Here is a 22258-nt window from a genome sequence, read left to right on the forward strand (position 1 = left end):
CCCGGGGCTGGCTTTGGAATTGCCTGAAGGACCCAGTCAGCTGGCGCGCATGCGCAGTGCGGCGCCCGGCCGGGGTTGGGGGCAGGGGGAAAGGTTGTATAGGGTCAAAGGAGCACGCACAGGGGAGGAGGCGCACGGGGCGAACGGCAGGACGCACGGGCACGCATGAAAGTCGCATGGGAGGCGTCCAGGGTCCTAGGGGGACGCATGGGGAGGGAGGAGGAGGACGTGCGAAGGAGGGCGTCCGGGGGTCGGAGCAGCACGCACAGGGGGAGGAGCACGTACGGGGCGGGCCGCGAAAGGGACGCAAAGGGGCGCACGAGCACTCGGGGCACGCAGGCCGTGCGTGAGCACTAAGGCGGTGCCCGGGCGCCGATCGTCCGGCTTCCCCCGCCCCCTGTTGCGTGTCCCAGCCGTGCGCCCCTCCGGGCTGCCGGGACGATGGCGGCGCTAGGGCGCGGGTCTCCCGGCCTGCTCCAGCTCACCCTGGCTCTGATCAAGCCGGACGCCGTAGCCCATCCCCTGATCCTGGAGGTTAGGGCGGTGGCGGTCGCCTTGGGGGTGCTAGGCAGGGAGGACGGGGAGAGCAGTCAGGGAGGGCTACCCGATGGAAGCGGAGCCTTGAAGGCCATCTAGGCAACAGAAGCGTGGCTTCTTAGGCAGTGGGGAGCCATTGAAGACTTGAGGAGAGCGTCCGTGGGGTTGGGAGGACCGGGGGGGAGCTGGCTTCTGAGACCATTTCGGGGAGCCCCCACCAGGCCCCTTGCCCAGCGCAGCCCAGCAGGGGGGAGGGGGAGAACAAGGGGAGCAGCGCCGGGTCCGGACTTCGGGTGCCTGGGGGTGTAATCCACAAGGGGCCTCACAGCTGGAAGTGTATTCCGTAGGAGTCCAGAGCCCTCCGAGCGAGCGTAGCGGCTGCCCGGTTTGGACTTGGTGCGCCTCTGTGCCGTAGGCGCCTAATAAATTCCAGACTTAGCCTGACGTCCAGCAGCTTGTGGGCTCCGGAAAACGGGCCCGGCCTTCAAGGAGCCCCTCTGAGTCTACAAACATTAAGCACCTACTGTATGCCAGGCACTGCACGGGGCATAGACAGAGAGGCCAAAGACAGCCCTTGCAAGTTAGTGATGGGGGACTGTTAGGTCCAGAGAATACTTGGCAAATGCTTAGCACACAGTAGGTGCTTAATAAATGCTTCTTCCGCCTGTGAGCCTGCAGAAAGTCGGCCTGTTTGGGCAGAGGATTCTTGTGCACACTGGCTGCCCTCTCTAGGAGGCTGGGGGTGGGCAGGGCGGCGGTGGTCCCTGGACCCCAAACCTGGCTTCTTAGCTTTGGGGGGGATCCTTCCAGGCCGTTCACCAGCAGATCCTGAGCAACCAGCTCCTCATTGTGCGGATGCGAGACCTGGTTTGGAGACGGGAGGATTGCCAGCGCTTTTACCAGGAGCACGCAGGTGGGTGCAGCCCCTGGCCCTGCCTGGACAGGGGAGTGAGCGGCACATTCTCTGCAGGATGTGAGTCATGCCTGTCTGTCTCTCTCCAACAGGGCGTTTTTTCTATCAGCGCTTGGTGGAGTTCATGGCCAGGTATCCCTGCTTCTCTTGGGTGGGGGCGTCCATGAGGGACCCTCTGGTGGGGAGTGGGATTTGGTGGGTAGCTCCAGCACACAGCATCCACTGTCCCTGTGTCACCTAATTCTCTTATCCCCAGTGGCCCAATCCGGGCCTACATCCTGGCTCACAAGGATGCTGTCCAGCTCTGGAGGACCCTGATGGGGCCGACCAAGGTGTTTCGTGCTCGACACCTGGCCCCTGACTCTATCCGGGGCAGCTTTGGACTCACGGACACACGGAACACCACCCATGGCTCAGGTGAGCGGGTGGGCAGGTGAGCGGGGTGGCGGGGGTCCCCGGGAGCCCTGGAGGTCCTGGAGGACTGACCCACCCCCTCTCTTTGTCTCTCTCTGCCTCTTTCTGTCTCTGTTACTCCCTCTTTCTCTGTCTCTGTCTCTCCCTCTCTCTCTGTCTCATTCCTTTTTTTTCTGTCTCTCCCTCTCTATCTCTGTCTCTCTTCCTTTCTCTCTGTCTCTGCCTCTCCCTCTCCCCCCAGACTCGGTGGTCTCTGCCAGCAGAGAGATTGCGGCCTTTTTCCCAGACTTCAATGAGCACCGCTGGTATGAGGAGGAGGAGCCCCAGCTGCGCTCAGGCCCGGTGTACTATGACGTGGAGGAAGGTATTCACTGTGTGGCCGGAGGAGGGGTGGCCTCGGCCAACCTGGAGCCTCCATCCTGAGGATGGATGACGACCCGGGATGAGAGACGGGAACTACTCTTCTGTGAAATGGGGAATGTGGTCCTGCCTCCCAGGGCAGGATGAGTGAGATGGGGTGCAGCTGGAGGTCAGCCTCACTTGGCTGAGGAATGTCTGTTGTTGAGGTGCCTGGCCTGGGCGAGGCCTCGGAACCACAGAGACACCCCTTCCTCAAAGGCCTTGGGTCTCTTCTCTCTCACTGTCCCCAATTGGGAGCGGCCTGCCTCTGCTGGGCCCCGGGAGGGCAGCCACCCACTGACCTCCCAGGTCATCAGCCCCCTCTCTCTCCTGTGGCTTCGACCTCATTAGCACCAAAGATGACCCTTCCCCCTTCATCCTAAATGCCTATGAGTCCTTCTTGGACCCTCATCTCCTGCCCTGCTTACCTCCCCCCAGGCTGTCCAGCACAGGACTTTTGAGCTGGCCAGGACCTTGGGCTGCTGCCTCTGCCGGCCCTCCCTCTGGGGAAAGCCTTCACTGTTGGCCTTTGCCCCTCCCTGACCCCAGCTCTGTCCCTGGAGGCCACCCTTCCATGTTGGGAAGGAGTCTCCCCCAGCCTGGTTGCCCTGGTTGGGTCCTCAAGCTGAGCCACAGCCTTCCTGCAGATGGGCCCAGAGTGGAGCAAGGACCCCATGCCCCTTCTTGGAGCTCAGCCCAAGAAGACCCCCAGGTCTTCTCTGGCCGTTTTGGTTCTGTCCTGAGAGTGGAGCAGCCCCCCACCCCCATTACCAGTGGGGACCCTGTGGTCTGAGCCTTTGTGCTCAGACCCCATCGATGGCAGGTTCCTAGGACCCCCTGCTACACGCTCCTGCCCCCTGGTTGGGGTCTCCTCTCTTTATTGCTGGCCTCCACTTCCCTCCCCACCCCCCAGGTGCACTCCCACTTGTGTGGGGCTGTTTCCTTTCAGTCTGTTCCCCCAGTGCTGGCCCCACTCTGCTCCCCAAATGCCAGTTTAAGTGGTGCCCTCTGCCCTCGCCCAGCCACCCTGTCGTACCTGTCCCCAAGGGGCTAAGTCTTGCTAGGGAGGCTGGGACATGGTGTGGCCTTTCAGGTTCTGTCACCTGAGCAGGGGCTTCATAGTAGCTGTGGTTGAAACCCTGCTTGTGCCTCTTGGCAGCTGGCTGGCCTTGGGTCTCTGCTTCCTTTCAGCCCTGCTCTTCGCTACCTCCCAGGTGTGGCCTGAAGCTTAGGACAAGGGCTTTGTGAATCACCCTTGTCCTTTGGGCAAGGAATGCGGCTGTGCCCGAGCAGCTTGGGGACTGGACATTTGTGGGGCCCAGCAGTCAGACAGTAATGAACTGGGGGTGGTAGGGACTGGCCATCCCTGCTGCTGTCCACCTCGCCTTGTCCCCAGAGGAGGGCTGTGTGAGCCTGGGCAGGGCAGCACTGGCTGGTTCTGGTTCTGGGGAGCGGGTGCAGGAACAAGGAGCAGGCTTTTCTGGGTGTGCATTGAGCCCTGATGGGCCTGGGCTCTGTACCCAGTGTTCCAGGAAGGCCCCAAACGAAAGACTGCTTTCTTACTGCTCTCACCCCCTGAGGACTGGATGACATCACATAAAAGTTTAAGAGAATTCCTTATGTTGGGAAAGAGTTACTGAGTTGGTGTGGACTCAGACCCTGAGCTTTCTAGGGCTGCCTTGGGAGCTTTTATCTGGCTGTTTAGTGAGAATGCTGAGGCATGATGGCAAGTAGAGAAGGATTTTCTGTGTTCAGATGGAATGGGGATTTGGGAAGTTGTCAAGACTGAATCCTACATGAAGTTTCACGAAGCACGAATGTTAAGTCCTGAATGTGGTTTAAAAGAGCAAAATGTAGAAGTGGCATGCATTTATTAAGTGCCTGCTGTATTTACTGGGCTGGGGATTCAAAGAAAGGCACAAATAAGCAGGATAAATGGGGGTGATCTCGGAGGGAAGGCATAGAGATTAAAGACCAGGAAGCCTTGCAGAGGGTGGGAGTCTTAGAGGTCAGTGGTCAGAGCGCAGAGGATAATCGGACAGAGTGAGTGTCCAGAGGCTTGTTAGGAATGGCCAGAAGGCCGGTGTCTCCGGAGTGGAGGCCTTGCTGGGGAAGGGTGCAAGTGAGTAAGGACTTGGATGCCCAGACAGCTTGATAGGGACCCCTGGGAGTTCACAGAGCAGGAGGTGACACCGCGAATGTGGAGGACAGATGGAAGTTCTAGGAAGCATTTGCGTTGATCGTGCGGTCTGCCAGAGCCGGCCAGGTCACCCCAGCATGCACCGCCTCGAGTGAGTGGCTTCGTTCTGGCCGCGCTTCTTCCCAGTGCACAGGGTGCGGACACCAGCTCTTTCTCTTACCCAGGACGATGTCCAGAGCTCTTCTAGACGAGCAAATCCTGCAATTTTTCAGCCATTTTCTTGCTGCTTCTTTCTGTTTTGGAACTCTGTGGTTGCGCACGTTATTTTCCCTTATAGACACACTCAAAAATTCCGTCCTCCAGTGGCTGAATGGAAGGGCCCGCGTGGAGGCGGGCGGACCCCCAGCAGCTATTCCAGTGGCCGAGGGGCTGTCCTAGGGGTGGCAGAGTCAGAAGAGAGAAGGGGTATGCTGTAGAAGGGCTGGGCCTTGGCAACTCAGTGAGGCGGGGTGGCGGCAGAGGACAGTGTAATGGCAGCTCATGGGAGAGGGTCCTAGGGGTGTTCTGTGGTGGAACGGGGCATCTGAAAAAGCCAGCGGACGAGGAGGCTGCTGACCAACGAGCTTGTGCAGGGTGGGCACCTCTGGAGGTAAGAGGATGCGGTGGAAAGATGCAGACGTTGATCTAGAAAAGGCAAAGCCAGCGTTTGTGGGGCGATTGTCTGGAAGAGATGCTCCAGGGGACAGAAGGGAGAATCAGCGGCAGTTCCAGAGACGGTTAACAGTTCCAACTGTCCCAAAATGGGATGGGCTTCCCTGAAAGTGGGGACCTGAACGTGGTGCATAGGGCACTCAGCTCAGAGTCATGTAGACCTTGGTTCACATCTGTCAGATGCTACGTGACCCTGAGCAAGGCACTGCAACTCTGCGCCTCAGTCTCCACATTTGTAGAGAACGGATTGGCCTCATTACAGGCCACCCCCTGGTGCCGCCCTGCCATCATGAAGGGTCCCCCCTCAATGGGGACTGCCCCTCCCAAGGCAAAGCCCCGGCCATGCTTCATTGGCCCCCCTCTTATAAGGCCGCCGGCTCGGAGGCAGGGCTCATCTTCCTTCCCCACCCAAGGGACCGTAATCAAATCAGCCCTTTCTTGTTCCTGAGTGTGATGTGTCTGTGTCATCTTCTGAGGCCCCACTCAGTGCCTTGGACGTCTGGGCACCATCCCTTTGTGTGGTGGTTCCCTGTTAGAGCATTGCACAGTACTGGGCACATGGCATGAGTTCAGTAATGTTTGTTCATTCACTGGCCCCAAGTCCCTGCCACTTCTAAATCCATGATTCCACCAGCCTCCTGATGTTGGTATTGTTGAAGAGGAGTCTAGATGCCGGCCTGCTATGGACACTGGCCACAAACATGCTGCACTGAATGGGCAGTGGAGCCAGGTGCTCTCTGAGGTCCGTTTGAGCTCCAGAGGTCTGGACTCCTCCAGAGGGCAGCGAGTGTTGTGTATGCCAAGCGCCCACCACGATCCTTGCCCAGGGAAAAGGCTTCATCACTGTTTAAATAAATTCAGATCCATCACAGTGTCATGAAGTGGACGAATAAGTCTGCAGACAAGGGGGAAATCAGTGGGCATGTCCTAATTAGTTTAGGTTTTCAGGAAGTCTGACAGTGCTTAATCAGAAACTGAATGTCCCTGAACTGCCATGAAACCAGGAGAGATGCTTTTGGTCGCTGGGAAGAGATGGGGACCCATGGGCACTTCTCAGGCTGGGCCTTGAGCACTGCTGGTGGTCTGAGGAGAAATGAGCAGTGTGTGCCAGGACTGGGCTTAGTGATGGCCAGAGGAGACAGCCGCCCAGACATGCTCTTCACTCTTTGGAGTGGTGAGGTCTCAACCTGGGAACACAAGATGGCAGGCACATTTGGGGAGACCCTGCCTTGACAGGATCGAAAACCGGTTGGGATTGAATGAGATGGAATTTAACACGAAGCCCATATTTGGGTTCACAAAACTAACTGCATGAATGTAGGCAAGGGGGATCGTGGAGACATCACTCCTTTGAAAAGGACCTGGGGGTCCCTGTGGACCCTATGCTCAATATGACTTGAGTGTGATGCGGAATTCAAGAAAGCTAACATAGACTGCATTAATAAAGCAATTCCCTAGGTTTAGAGTTCAGTCCCTTCATCTTACAGGTGAACAAACTGAAGCCCAGAGAGGCTTGAATCCAAGAAAACACAGAACCGAGGATCTAGAATAGGATCCCAAGGCCTTGGGGAGTGGGGAGGGGCAGTGAATCCCACTCGTCACAAAAATCAAAGCCAGGAAAATAATTGTTTTCATCTTCCATGGGAGACTCATGGTCAGAAGGCTTAGGGCAGGATATCTGGGTGCGGGAACCTTCTCTGGAAGGTGAAGCCATGACCATTGACAAGATGACCAAGCATGCAGATAGCCTGGGGAGCCCTCATCTAGGGCCGGGAGGAGTAGGTCAATGGGCAGGGGTTTGGCCTGGTGAGAGCCACATCACAGATCAAAGGATGGGAAAGTGTCCTGGAGAAAGGGGACATTCTGCCCGGGGAAGGGCCCCGAAGAGCCCCAGGAGCACAGGCATGGCAGCCTCCAGAGCAGCCCCATCCACAAGGGATTGTTCAGCAAGACCCTCCTTGTCATGGGGAGCTCACTACCTGTCCTCATTCCCATTAGATGCACTGTTAGGAAGTGGATAATTATCTCCAGGAGATGTCCAGTCTAACAACCTTGACCATTCAACTCACCCCACCTCATTTATGGGGGTACCCAAATCATGTCTTAGTTGAGTGCCTGGCCTGGGCTGGTGTGGAGCATCTTCAATCCAGTTCACAGGCTAAAGGAAGGCTGTGGAAGGAGGGGCCTCAGGCCTCCAGAGATCCCTTTGAGCCAGAAGGGGGCCCCAGCCTCTCATCAAGCCCAGTCACCTGCTCAGAACCCAGTGAGCCAGCCGTGCAGAGAGCTGACCCAGGGCCACCTGGCTCAATACCTCACCTCACTTTTGCCTGGCTTTCAGTCTGCACCGACCCCAGAGGGGGAGGGCCTGGGTGAAATGGAAGAAGAAAAAGCCAAGGAGGTTCTGGTCCAGAAGAGTCTGGCTGAGCGAGCAGAGAAGCGACTTGGCTTCTGTGGACTCTTTTGCCTTGTGCCACTGGGCTGGGCTTCCAGCCAGCTCCACCCCTGGCATCTGCCCTGGGTTTCCCTGCTACATATTCTGGGGGCTGAGCCTGAGCAGCAGCAGACAGGACCTACAACCTCCTAGAACCCAGGTGAGTCTGCAGCCTGATAGCATTATCCCAAGGGATTTTGGTCACCCTTCTCAGCCTCTGGATGTGAAAAACCGGCTCCAGACACATGGCATCCCTGAGCTGGGACAGGGACCTCGACCAAGAGGCCCCCACTGGCGGTTACCCTAAGGGCCCATATCGCCAATATTGCTCTCTGCCCCACCCCCACCCCCATATCTGTAAGGCTTCTCCATCCACCTAGGAGCGGGCAGAGGGCTGGTCCAGGGGAGGCCCAGCTGTGATGGTATTTGATTTGTGTCCTTCCAGAGACCAGGCAGAATGAAGCCTGTTGCCTACACCCTCCTCTGTGCCCTCCTGACTGGCCAACAGTTCAGCCCCTCTGGGGAAGGTGAATCTCTGAGCTTCCATTAAGGCAGGTTCTCTGAACCTGCATGAACTTGGGTCTTCCCACCCTTGGTCCCCTTGGGCCCTGGATAGCACTGGGCACTCCCCTCAATCAAGTAAGATGCATTTATTCAGCACCTCTTGGGTTCAAGATGTGAGGGGCTCACTAGCCTCTGGGGAAAGACACCCTTCACACATATAGGGATTGACAAAGCAAGTTTATACAAAATAAAAACAAGGTCACTTGGTGAGGGGGCACTGGCACCAGCAGGGCTGGATGAGAGAGAAGGTGGCAGACCTTTTATGGGGAGGGGGGTGATTCCCGGGAGGCAAAGGACAGGGCAGAGCTCAAGGGTCCCCTTTTAGCCTCTGAGGAGCCCAAGGCTGCTGAGTGAGTCCTGGTCCAAACTCCTTTGGGTTTAAAGTTGGGGAGGAGGCTAGGAAGGCTGGGATTGTGGTGGGGTGGGGCTTTGGGGGCTCTGGGTACTGTGGGAGGCAGGATCAGGAGGGGCTGCAGGGGCTTCAGGAACTGATCAGGAGAACATATCTAGTCTCAGCTCAGGGTTAAGGTTAACATCAAAATTAGGGTTGGGGTTTTGGTTAGTGACCCAATGAGTCATAGCCCAGGAGCCCCAGACCCTGGGTCAAAGCTAGCACCAGCGGTACACGTCAGGGATTATCTGGGGACAGGATGGAGGTGGGGCGTGGGGCACTTGGCACTGCTCTGAGACCCTTCTAAAAACTCCTGGATGCCAAGGGTTTGGGGGGGGGGAGGGCTCCTTTCTTCTCCTGCAGGTGCCAGGAAGGGTCTATCTCAAAACATTAGCCTCTGGGCTCAAAGTCCCAGCTGTGAGAAATTGCTTGGAATTAAGCCATCAACCTCTTTGAAAATGTAGTTTCCCTGCCAGTCTTACAGTCTGAAGGAGATGACAAGATGGGCTGTCTCTGTTCATGGGGAAAAGCCCAGTGAGCCTGACCCATCCCCACTCTCTGCCTGTGTCTGAGCCTCAGCTCCCTGCCCGCAGGCTGGCATGGTGGGGGAAGGGCAGTGGGTCCTGAGCCTCCCCTCCTGTACCTTCTGTAGCTGCAGAGGAGAACAAGATGTCCTCTTTCTGGATGGCTTCTTCCTCCAGTACTTTGAGGACAGCCTGAGGTATAAGAAAGCATCTGTGAGGGTTTTGTGGGAAAGACTGGGCGGGGGTGGGGGGAGGGCAGCAGGGACAGCCACAGAGCGTCCACTTTAGGGCCCCCTGCCCATCCTTCCTGCCCTCCCCAGGACCCTCTCCTGTTCATCCAGGCTCTTTGTCCCATCTCCCAGGGGGTGCTTGATGTGAGCCCCCCAGACCCCCCAGGGGCTTCCCGGAGTCTTTTCAGAGCCCGACGCTGCCACACCCTGCTTCCCCCATTGGTGCTGGACCCCTCTGGCCCATTCTGTCCTTGGCCCTGACCACCTGGTCAGTGCGAGGCCAGGCTGCCCGTGGAGCATGAATGGAAGCCACATGAAGATACACAGGTACCCCAGGCCCTTGTTAGCAGCCAGATATAGCCGATGAGGACCATCGGAAGAAGCCACGAGAGGCTCCTAGGGAGCGCAGGGCAACTGTGGCCACACTGGGAAGGTGATGTGTGCTTCCCTGCACCGGATGAGTCAGATCAGGTGACATAGAAGGCAGCAGAGCTTCCTCCAAAAGGATTGGCACTCACTCAGCTGGCTGGCTGCCAGTGAGGGCCCAGGGGCTGAGAACGAGGTGAGAGGGGCATGGGCCAGGGCTGAGATGAACTGGGGCTGCAGCAGGCCAGCTTGAGGGATGGGGCTGCGGATCCACGTCCGCAGGTGCTCAGCTTTCTTCAGAAATCCAGGTGTAGAGAGGCTTTGGGGTGGGGGACACTCGCAGGGGTTGTGAAATTTGTTCTTTTCAGAAAGAGTGTCAGAACCTGAGAAGTAAGGCCATTCTGGCTACCATCCAAGATGACCAAAAACTGGAAATAATTGCTAACTACCTCAAGCTCTTCACTGACACCCCAGAGTTCTGGATTGGGCTCCACCAGGCCAAAGTAAATATATGGGTGCTCTCTGTGCCCCACTGAATCCACTGAGCTCTGCTCTCAGCTGTCAGATCTCCCTAGGACCTGAGCTGGTAATGGGCTGATAAGAGCAGATTTAACTACACCGCATGGTACCGCGGCTTCCCAGAGCCACCCAGCAGATGCAGCTATGCCGTGCTGAGCATCAGGGAAGGTGAATACACATGCACCTGACCGCAGGCCTCCCTGGCCATTGCTGTCCCTGAGGTCAGTTTGCAGACTTTGCTGATCTATCACCCTTGGCATGATCAAGATGGGCTCACTGATTCCAGGAACATCTCCTTGGTGTAATGTCTGGAGCTGCCATGGAACCCTGCTCTAGGCCGTGACCCAGGTCACCCATGATTCCAGAAGACCTATGCCAGGGAGGGGCAGGAGCTGTGGGGGTACATAGGAGCCAAAGCAGCACTCAGCTCTTGGGAGAGGATGGCATGAATGCACATTGATAACTCTTACAAGCAATGCTGTCCACAGAGCACAAGGGCATGGGAGCCTGTGCTGGCACACGGAGACCCCAGGAGCTCCTAGTCCATTTCCCTTCCATTCCAAGGCTTGCTTTGGAGGTGGGCACTCTGGCCATTCCCAGAGGTGAGCCGTGTCGGGGAGGGGCACAATCCTGGGATCTCAGGGGTATAGCAACCCAGAGGGGGAGGGGACACTCCTGCCAGAATTTTGTAAAAGGTGTTCAGGGGTAGGAGAGAGGAGGAGATGAGGATCTGTCAAAAGAATATGTTTAAGGGTGTGAATGAAGTCAAAGAAAAGCGGAGAGAGGGAGGAACAAGAAGAAGAAGAGAGGAGGAATGATGAGGGGGGAGAGGGGGAAAGAAGAGGATGAAGTCGGGGAAAGAGGAGGAGGGATGGATGGATGGACGGACGGACGGACAGATGGATGGATGGATGGATGGGTGGGTGGATGGATGGATGGATGGATGGATGGTTGGATGGATAGATGATGGATGGGTGGATGGGTGGATGGGTGGGTAGATAGATAGATAGGTAGATAGATAGATAGATAGATAGATAGGTGAATGGATGGATTGGTGGATGGATAGCACTCTGCTGAACACTGCCACTCAGAGACAGGGTCATACAAACACAGGCATCCTGTGATTCCTTTGACATTGAGAATTCATCCACAAACATGGTTCTTCTTGAGTCCACTAGATGCTAGGCTGGGGACTGGGAAGAACAACCCTAGCAATCAGGTGGCAGTAGCACAAGCCTGCTTTGTCTTCCACATGCTTCCCCTACTTCTCAATGGGCAAGTGGCCAAGGCATTACAGGTTCATTTATTTTTTTATCTTCTTCCCTCTTCTTTCCTGTGGGGTAAGATACCCAATTGAGTATGTATGGTATTCCCTCCTCAGGCCAAATCTGATGAGAGCAAGGTTCACTCATTCCCCCCTCACCTGCCCTCTCCCCTCCTCTCACAGAACTGCTTCCTCTTGCCACCTTTATGTGAGATAATCCACCCCATTCTATCTCTCCCTATCTCCCTCTCTCAGTATGTTGCTCTCTCATCCCTTAATTTGATTTTATTTCTTTTAGATATCTTCCCTTCATCTTCAACTCACCTTGTGCCTGCTCTCTCTCTCTCACTCTCTCTCTCCATATATATATATATATACACACATACACACTCACATATATAAATATACATAAACATATATATATATATATATATATATATATATGCATATTCCCTTCAGCTACCCTAATACTGAGGTCTCATGAATCATACACATCATCTTTCCATGTAGGAATGTAAACAAAACAGTTCAACTTTAGTAAGTCCCTTGCAATTTCTTTTTCTTGTTCTTTTTCTTGATTACCCTTTCATGCTTCTCTTGATTCTTGTGTTTGAAAGTCAAATTTTCTATTCAGCTCTGGTGTCTTCACTGAGAAAGCTTGAAAGTCCTCTATTTTATTAAAAATCCATATTTTGCCTTGGAGCATGATACTCAGTTTTGCTGGGTAAGTGATTCTTGGTTTAAATCCTAGCTCCATTGACCTCCGGAATATCGTATTCCAAGCCCTTTGATCTCTTAATGTAGAAGCTGCTAGATCTTGGGTTATTTTGATTGTGTTTCCACAATAATCAAATTGTTTCTTTCTGGCTGCTTGCAGTATTTTCTCCTTGATCTGGGAGCTCTGGAATTTGGCGACAATAGTCCTAGGAGATTTCTTTTGGGGATTTATTTGAGGAGGCGATCGGTGGATTCTTTCAATTTCTATTTTGCCCTGTGGCTCTAGAATATCAGGGCAGTTCTCCTTGATAATTTCCTGAAAGATGATATCTAGGCTCTTTTTTTGATCATGGTTTTCAGGTAGCCCACTAATTTTTAAATTATCTCTCCTGGATCTATTTTCCAGGTCAGTGGTTTTTCCAATGAGATATTTCACATTGTCTTCCATTTTTTCATTCCTTTGGTTCTGTTTTATAATATCTTGATTTCTCATCAAGTCACTAGCTTCCACTTGCTCCAGTCTAATTTTTAAGGTAATATTTTCTTCAGTGGTCTTTTGGACCTCCTTTTCCATTTGGCTAATTCTGCCTTTCAAGGCATTCTTCTCCTCATTGGCTTTTTGGAGCTCTTTTGCCACTTGAGTTAGTCTATTTTTTAAGGTGTTGTTTCCTTCAGTGTATTTTTCAGTATTTTTTTGGGTCTCCTTTAGCAAGTCATTGACTTGTTTTTCATGGTTTTCTCGCATCCTTCTCATTTCTCTTCCCAATTTTTCCTCTACTTCTCTAACTTGCTTTTCCAAATCCTTTTTGAGCTCTTCCATGGCCTGAGACCAGTTCATGTTTTTCTTGGAGGCTTTTGTTGTAGGCTCCATGACTTTGTTGACTTCTTCTGGCTGTATGTTTTGGTCTTCTTTGTCACCAGAGAAAGATTCCAGAGTCTGAGACTGAATCTGGGTGCATTTTCGCTGCCTGGCCATATTCCCAACCAACTAACTTGACCCCTGAGGTTTTCAGTGGGGTATGACTGCTTATAGAGTTAAGATAACTATGTTTCACGCCTGGGGGGATGTGCCAGCTCTGCCACACTAGCACTCCTCCTTCCCCAAGAACCCCCAGCCTGGACTGGACTTAGATCTTCAGCAGGCTCTTCACTCCTGCTCTGATCCGCCACTTAATTCCTCCCACCAGGTGGGCCTGGGGCCGGAAGTAACTGCAGCTGTAGTTCTGTAGCTGCCCCACTTCTCCTGCCCCCAGGGTGGTGGCCGAACCTCGAACTCCTTTATAAACTCTCTCCCCAGCAGCTTTTCCCACTAACCTTCTCTGTTGTCTTTGGTGTTTGTGGGTTGAGAAGTCTGGTAACTACTGCAGCTCACTGATTCAGGGTGCTAGGGCATGCTCCATCTGGCTCCTGGTCTGGTTGGTCGTGCAGCACACACTGGGCTCTGCTCCACTCCGCTCCCCTCTGCCACCAGCTCCGTGCAGGATAGACCTCACCCAGAGACCATCCAGGCTGTCCTGGGCTGGAGCCCTGCTTCCCTCTGCTATTTTCTGGGTTCTGCAGGTCTAGAATTGGTTCAGAGCCATTTTTATAGGTTTTTGGAGGGGCTCGGCAGGGAGCTCATGCTAGTCCCTGCTTTCCAGCCGCCATCTTGGCTCCGCCCCCCGATTATATTTTTAAGTCCCCAGCTCACACTTCTAGGTTACAGTTTGAAAGTTTTATGGCTATCCTTCATGATTCCATGGTATTTTGAGGGGCTGGTGGGAATTTTCTACAGTGTTAGTTTATTAATTTCAACCTGTAAGTGTTCCTATTAATTATCAATTAATTAAGAAGAAATTAGCTTTTAGAAACAGACAGGTATTTACTCAGATGGCAGAGGAAGAATGGTTAATTCAAAATATTCCCTTTTCTGGCTGAGGATACATTCAGTAATGAATACATACAGAGTACTGGGGAAAGCAGGGCTCAGGCTTAGGAAACACGCCTTGACACCTGTTTTACTTCTGTCTTCACTTATTGGCTGTACTATCAAAGAATGAAACTGATGACATGTTCACAGCTGCTTTCATTGAAGTCACTTTGAAATCTCCAAAGGATTACCTTATCCTTCAAATCTATTTAGAATCCAAAAGACATATTATTCTGTGGTACTCCAGAGCACTGTGGCAGGTGGCAAAAGAGCTTAAAAATACAGAACAAAACCAAGAAACCTACCATGAGGTGCTGGGAAATTAAGCATGGAGGATACAAAATGAAGCCAAGTGACTCCTATCAAGTAGACAAGATAAAAAGGGCTAGAGAGATAGTTAAAATTTTCAAATTGATTGTTTTTTTATCCTAACTTTTCTCTGATCTTTTAATTTCTTGAGCTTCACATTGAAATTACTATTAGGGAAGGATATGGTGGAATGAGATAATTGCCCACCTACAATGGCAAAATCAGAGAATCTGGCTGTTGGAAGAGATCTTGGAAGCTATTCCAAGCAGTACCTGAGCAACCCACCCCTTCTCCATTGTGCCAGTAAAGTGGGTAATCACTTTCTGATAGAAGTTTACCTAACACAATGCTGGGATAGGAATTCTGGCTGCTTACCATGTCATTGCTACCTGGAAACCTTGAGTAAGTCATTTCTGTCCTCTCAGCTTCTCTTTCCTCCTGTGTAAAACGAGGGACTTGTGTTAAATAATCTCCAAGTTCTCCTCTAGCTCTGAAAAGGAATTTGACATTTTTAGGGCCCTGTCCATGGTGTTAAGAATGATTTCACAAAAAGCACTTTGTAAATCTCAAAGTGCTAAACAAATTCTAGTTACCATAGTATTGATCACTATCCTTACAATGCAATATTCAGCTAGGAGTCTGGCCACAAGGAAGTGATAATCTAGTCAGTGCTTCAAAGTAAAGACAAACATTTCAGTTATAGAAAGAGTGAAATGTGAAAACAGTTGGAACCAAGGCTGGGTTATACCTAGAGAAGGAAATGTAATTTCGAAGTGGATTCTGTTTTCCTCCTCTGGACTTTATTTTTGGAAACTACTCCATAAAAAAGCTGTTGTTAATTAGCTCTTCATTAGAGCCCCAAAATGACATCCTAATTCATGAAACATTTCAAATTCTTTCTTAAATTAATTTTTTGTACAAACAAAACCAATGCATTTCAAATCATAAGGGAAGAGATAATTGGGGGAAATCTTTGAAGTAAATTTCATTAAGGAAATTCTCATTTTAAGATATATGTGATTCAAATTTATATGAATAAGACAGTTGACAAATGATAAGAGGATATGAACAAGTAGTTTGGGGAGGAAGAAATCCAAGCTATTAATAAATTTGTGAAAATGCTGTAAATGACATAATCAGAGGAATACAAATTAAAGCACCTCCTAAGGTCCCACCTCTCATCCGATAGATGGGCACAGTTGCTAATAAAGGAAAACAATCAATGGAGAAATAGCAAGAAAATGGGCACATTAATGCACTGTTAGTGGAGCTGTGATTTGCTCCAGGCATTCTGGAAATCACTTTGAAACTGCGCCTCACAGCTCACTAAAGTGGGCATACAATTTGATGAAGCAGTAATACTATGAAGTTTTTAATCAAGGAGATCCAAGGAAAAAGAAAAGAATACACCTAAAAAATTTTGATGATTTCTCTGTTTTGTGATGTCCAAGAACTGGAAACTAAGAGGCTCCCCAATGAGGGGGGATTTCCTGAACAAATGGTGCGTTATGAATATGATGGAATACTAGTGTGCTAGATGTGATGAAAGAGATAGTGCCAGGGAATTCTGGAAAGACTTTGAACTGATGCAGTTGAGCAGAACCAGAACAACTTATACAGTAACACTGCAAAGACAAGTTGAATAGCCTTGGGCATCCTGATCCAAACCATGACCAACAATGGTTCCAGAGAGAAAATGATGAAACATGTGACCTACCTCCAGAAAGAAAGGCAATGGGGTCAAGTAATATACTAACGTATATTTTTAAAACATGGTCAGTATGCAAATTTACTTTGCTTGACTACTGATATTTGTTAGAAGAGATTTAATTTTGTTTTTCAACAGTGGAGGAAACAGGAAAGAAAAATATATTAATTAATGGAAAATACAATACATTTTTAGAAAATTTAAAAATATATACATGAATTCAAGAATTAATATTAATTGCTGATTTCTTTTCCTCCTCATTCAGATGCACCTTGTTTACCAAATTGGATGACTGCACCTGATCCTAGTGAGGATGACATCTCCAAAACTGAGTCTAAGGCAGCTGATAGCTCAATTCTCCCAAACCCACTAAAATGTGCAGCATATGGACGATTTCAGGCAATTTCTATCTTCATAGTTATATCAGATGCACATCCTATATGATGAAGATGCCAACATGCTACTCCTAAAGTTATTATTAATACCAACAGTAATAATAGTACCAAACAGTAATATATTGCTTTAGAGCCTGCAAATTGCATTACAAATGTTAACTCATTCAAATAAGAAATAATTGTTCTCATTACACTCTTTTAAAAAATTTCCCCATCTTTTTACTGGTGAAGTAACTGAAGCAGGGGTGAAACAGCTAGTAAGTTTTTAACATCCCATCTGAACTCAGGACTTCCTGACTTGAGGACCAGCGCTCTACACTGTTTCGCCAACTGTTGAATCTGGGACAAAAGCTACAGGAATGTCCATACTTTCTGCTCCATTTACCTTCCCGAATGCTTTTTCCATTTAAGAGTAATCAGGATTCTACCAATTCTGGGGACAGCTTCAAGGGATAGTACCCACTACTGTTCCCTCATAAGATCTCACCTGAAATATTGTGCTAAGTTCTGCAAGCCACAGTTTCAGGACTTTGGCAAGGTGGAGAGTGTTCAGGGCAGGTCAGCAAGGATGGAGAAAGGCCTTCAATCAGTGACATGTGAGGATCAGCTAAAGGAACTGAGTCTGATTAGTCTAGAGAAGAAGAGACCTGGAGGAACATGACAGATGGCTTCAAGTGTGTGAAGAGCTGGTTTGTACAGAATGGATTAGACTTGTTCTACATTGGCCTAGATGGCACAAGCATGAGCACTTGGTTGTAGAGGCAAATCTACACTTGGCATCAAGGCAAAGTTCCTAATGTTTGGAGTTGTCCCTGAACGGAATAGGATGTCTCAAGTGGTGATAGCTTCTACATGCTCGGAGGCTAGAATGGGGATTGCTATGGGAATTGTTGTGTTAGAATGGGGATTCCTTTCCAATAGAGGTTTGATTAGATAACCATGGAGATCTCCTTCCTGACTCTAAATATTCAATTTCTGTGACTATGAAAAACAGCAGTAAATGTGATAGAAGGAGTATTGATTTGAAAGTCAGAAGGTACCTGTCCTTCAGATACTCCCTCTAGGACCTGTATGATATTTTCTCTTTGTGGATCTCACTTAGCTCATCTCCAGAAAGAATGGGTCCTTAACTTCAAAGGTCCTGTCCAGCTTTCCCCCTCAGACTCCCTGACCTGTAATAAAAGAGGCAATTCTTTTGAAAACGCAGAACTCAAAATGGGAAGAAAAAAGTTTCAGTGGGAGTACACCCAGCATTTGATGGAACTCAATTTTGTCTTAAAAGCGTTGGGAGGCAATCACCAGGGGGCAAGTGGAATAAGATTCCAAGAAGAGGGCAGGGTCGGATACCTTGCAGCAAACCTTATTTTCCTGCTGGGTCAAGTCTTGGGCATTTTCCCCAATCTCCCCCTCAAGACTCCATGTGAAGCATGATCTCATTGGAAATCACACACATCCTGAAATGGAGAGTCATCATTTGCTGTTTCATTTCCCCCCACAGATCTCTCAGTGTAAAGGGAACCACAACCTCTCATAAATGGTCTGGTAAATGCAAAAGGCATTCATAAATGCTTCAGGGTTTTGCCTCCCTTGAGGTGTACCAAGAATGATGCACATATTAAAGTAACATAAAGTAATTTAATTTGCATTGGGGGAAGGGACAGGCCCACTTCTTAAATCCCTAATGGAGTTCCATAATAAATCCCAGAAGTTCATACATTCTAATCTTCCCCAGAGTAAGTACGGTTCCCAAGGTGTGAACTCCACAGACCTACAACTTGGTCTTCCTATAAATGGAACTCAAACTTGGTTCCCACTTAGATTCAACTCTAGGCATTTACATCAAGGGAACAACTTTTTCTCTCTGTACAAGAATATTCCAGGAATACCTTTGGAAGCTCTTCAGAAAAAAGCTTCTGTTCCTTCTAAGGTAAGTGTTTCACTTATTTGTTGAAGCCAGAATAATTTGTGTTGGATAGACATGGATCCGCTTGGCAGGGAGAAATCACTGGTCATTTGGGGAGCCAAGAGAACACACTAAGTACCATCCAAACTATTCTTGCTGGAAAGAAAACTGAACCTGCCTCATATTAGCTTTCTCCCCATGGAGACCCCACTTCCCCTCTTAGGGTCATATTTTTCTCCACTGTAAACTGGTGGTGATACAATGTTTTCTGTTACCTAAGATTATTTTGAGACTGAAGTGGGATGATGCAGGTCAAACATTTTGTAAATGCTAAAGGTCAACAGAAGGTTCAGTTCCTCCTCTTCCTGTACATACTCTCAGCACCGCTGTTAACATTGAGAAGGGAAGAACAGATGCCCTGGCTGAGAAAAAGTGTGGGTGTGTGTCTGTGTTTGTGTGTGTTTGTGTGTGTTAATCTGCTGTATTGACAGAGGGATTGAGCTGTGAAAACAGAAATGACCAACATACCAAAAAATGTCTCCCTGTTTCTAATTTCAGCTCAGCTCTTTGAGGAGAACCCAGATTTCTTCTGGGTGAATGGCAGTGTCATGCCTGGGGTCTACAGATTGTATTCAAGTTTGCTTCTCTGTGACACACCCAGACAGAATTTAAGATGGAGGACATAGACTAAGTTAGTAGTAATTGTACTACAAGAGGAGAAAAGGAGAGCACACACAGACACAAGTAGAAGGATTTTCCTGGGTGAGAGATAGAGCATGTGCCCTTCAGACTCTGGAAGAAAGCAGATACAAATTAGTGAAATTTCTGATGAGATCAGCTGTCTGGACAGAGGGAGAGGACAGAGTTCTGCATTGATGACATTTATTTTTTAATGGAAAAACAGAAGATGGGACACAGGTGGTTTCAAAAACGTTCCTCTAGGCCATGGAAAGGAGCAGACAAGAAGTTCAATCAAGGGAGAATAATACAACAGTGAGGGCCTGGTGTAGATGACAAGTCGTTGATCCCTGGTCTATGCAGCTGGGGAGGAGGTGTGTTCATGTCGAAATGTTCTGAGCCTGAAGGGTGATTGAGGGGGATGTATTCCCGAGATCCAAGGTGTGAATTGTAGAAGGACAAGGGCAAGGCAAATGAGGGCGCAGAATAAGGTACAGGTGAATTGGGTTACACTGGGGTGCAGATTATGAAGAGGGGCCACAATGGCAATAAGGGAGTGGTTGACAGGGAGGATGGCATAGGGTTAGTGAAAGTGAGGAAGAGAAACACTGGGTTTAGCAGGAATAATATGCAGGGAGAGATGGAAGGGTGGGGGACTACGCCTAGAGAAATGAATGGCAGCATGGATGTAGGGGGAGTATGAAATGATGGGGTCAATCATTCTGGGTGGCCGAGGTGGAACACAGATAGAGATCTTGGAAAATCAAAATGGTTATCAATTTGTTGGCCCATGTCACCATTCCCTCCCCCCACCAGTTAACAATTATCCAGACATCTGATTGTTTTCAGAAATATTTCATTTGATTTGTTGTTGTTGTTGTCTTCTGTCCTTTGTATATTGAAGAGGACCATGACCTCAGGAAACTGATGCCATGACTTGTAAGTGAACTGTATTTAAGTGAGAGAGGGCTATGCAAAGTCACCAACCTCACTTTCTCCTTTGGCACCATCTGGGTCCAGTGGCAGGATATAGATCAGGATGACCGGAGAACAAAACAATGCAGGAGTTGGGGTAGCATTCCAGTATAACATACAGTCATTGTGACCACTCCCCCAGATCCCATTCAGACTTCAAGATTGGGGCTCCCGTGTGTAATGGCTCTTTACCCTTATGATTCTAGTTACTCCTAGGTGTGTTGGTGATTTTCTGGAACGCTAGCTTATGAGTCTGAAAGTTGGTGTTTCTCTATTGATTATTAGTTAACCAAAAGGACTATTAGACTTTAGAAGCAGGTGTTTACTCAGTTGATATAGGAAGAACATTTAGTCTAAAGAATCACCTTTCCCAGCTGGGAGTACATTCTCCCATAAATGCATCCGGGGCCCAGGAAAAGGGAGATCAAGCTAAAGAGAACATGTCGACAAATGTTTTGGTTCTATCTTCAATTAGAACTCTGGTGTCAAAGAATGAAATTGATTACGTGTTCAGAACTTCCCCACTCTTTTTAAATCTCCAAAGGGCCAACCCTTATCTTTCAGTTCCACTTCAAGAACGAAACCCTCAGATATACATTATCCAGTGTTTCACTCCAGAGCATTGTAGCAAGTGCAAAAGAAAGTAGAAAAAGACAAAAAATCAAGGAGCCTACTGTCAAGAATTGGAAAATCAGGCACGAATGTTACATGAAGCAAAGTAATAGCAATCAATGAGACAAGATGAAAAGAGCAAGAGAGAGTTATACCTTGTTATGTACAGTCTAAGAAAGAGAGAAACCTGGGAAGTGTTAAGAGTTGGGTCAGGAACAGTTGTCTTCCTCCATGCCTTACACTCAGGGACTTATGTATTCAAACCAAGGCATGAATTGCCAATTCCTTATTCTTTCTGTCCCCACCCTAGGTACTCCAAGCTTAACAACATGGAAAAAATTTAGGATTAAATGAGGGATTTAAATGTGCAGAAGACATTCAACCTGATGGAGAATTCTGTTCTGTGTTGCGTGGCAAAAGGCGAACAGGATAAGGAAAAAATCCAAACACTTCATCCTTCAGTGGTTCCTGGGAGCCTCTGGGGAGAAGTTACAGAAGATGATGCTCAGTCTATAGGTAAAATTCTATCCTACAATTCTCAGAGACTTGCAAATGTACTGCTTTGTTATCCTACCTTTGCTCTCATCATTTTATTTCTTGAGCTGTACAATGAAATCAATACTAGAGAATGACATGTAGGAATGATATAACTACACACGTGGAGTGACAAAATCAGAGAATCTGGCTATTGGAAGAGATTTTGGAAGCTCTCTATTAGAAGCAGTACCTGAGGAACCCACTCCCTCTCCATTTTTCCAGTAAAATCAGCAACCACCTTCTGATTGTATCTTAGCTAACAGAATGCTGGGTTGGGGATTCTGGCTGTTCACAATGTCATTATGACCTGGAAACCTTGGGTAAGGCATTGCCAATATCTGAATCTCTCTTTCCTCCTGTGTAAAATGAGGGGCTTGGATTAGATCATCTCCAAAGTATCCTTTGGGGCCATCACCAGGCTTCTTGGTTTTGGTCTTGCCACTGGACTCCAATGACTCTGGAGAAAAGAGTGAGCCTGATGACTTTGCCCAGCTCCACCTCACTTAAATCCAATTCAAAGAAGGTCAAGACATCGCCCTCCTGGTGTCGTGGATCCTCTTGGAGAAGGAAGGACTGGACAACACTAGACTCAAGGTGGGAAATGAGACATAGCTTAAAGCATGACCAATGTGTGAATTTCCTTTGCTTGACTATTGATAATTGTTACAACTGATTTATTTTCATTTTTCAAATACGGGGGTAGTCGAGAGCTAGTGGGGAGAAAATGATTTTTCATTGAAAAAGCAACATTAAATTTAGAAAACTAAAAGCAGATAGATGGATTAAAGAATTAATTATTCGTTTCTCTTCCCTCTTTCACCCATTTCAGGTGCATCTTGTTTGCCAAATTTCATGATTGTGCCTAGAGGCAGCCCCAGTCATCTTATTGAGGATGGTTTCTCCAAAGCCAGTGCTGAGGCAACTCTCAGCTTGATTCCCCAGTTCCCAGTAAAGGATGTCCAGGACATGGAAGGTTTCAGACAAGGTCTATCTTCATGGTTACATCCTATGAGCATCATTTATGTTGAAGATGATCACATACAACCCTTAGGTGAGGATATTATGATAAAGCGATACTAATGACAATGGCCGACATTTCTATGGGGCTTTTG

General features: G+C 49.1%; 1 protein-coding gene across 2 annotated transcripts; it reads left to right on the forward strand.

The window, feature by feature from the left end:
• Positions 1–279: 279 nt before the first annotated feature.
• NME6 (NME/NM23 nucleoside diphosphate kinase 6) lies at positions 280–16548 on the forward strand. 2 transcript variants are annotated; one of them, XM_036759180.1, is made up of 6 exons: positions 403–534; positions 1348–1450; positions 1543–1582; positions 1707–1867; positions 2106–2228; positions 16312–16548. In XM_036759180.1, the coding sequence occupies exons 1-6, from the start codon at positions 442–444 to the stop codon at positions 16488–16490; spliced, it is 699 nt and encodes a 232-aa protein (XP_036615075.1). In that variant the 5' UTR covers positions 403–441; the 3' UTR covers positions 16491–16548. The 2 variants fall into 2 exon arrangements, with proteins under 2 accessions (XP_036615076.1, XP_036615075.1); XM_036759181.1 differs by lacking the exon at positions 16312–16548 and having other exon boundaries at positions 280–534; positions 2106–6579.
• The last annotated feature ends 5710 nt before the right edge of the window (positions 16549–22258 follow it).

Source organism: Trichosurus vulpecula, chromosome 5 (genome assembly GCF_011100635.1).
Source record: "Trichosurus vulpecula isolate mTriVul1 chromosome 5, mTriVul1.pri, whole genome shotgun sequence".
NCBI classification, from domain to species: domain Eukaryota; kingdom Metazoa; phylum Chordata; class Mammalia; order Diprotodontia; family Phalangeridae; genus Trichosurus; species Trichosurus vulpecula.

Bases quoted from the DNA above. Each gene is read 5' to 3' on its own strand.
- NME6 (XM_036759180.1), top strand. From the start codon at position 442: ATGGCGGCGCTAGGGCGCGGGTCTCCCGGCCTGCTCCAGCTCACCCTG. The intron at 1,583-1,706 runs GTATCCCTGCTT...TCTTATCCCCAG, and splicing joins TTGGTGGAGTTCATGGCCAG to TGGCCCAATCCGGGCCTACA. The intron at 1,868-2,105 runs GTGAGCGGGTGG...CTCTCCCCCCAG, and splicing joins GAACACCACCCATGGCTCAG to ACTCGGTGGTCTCTGCCAGC.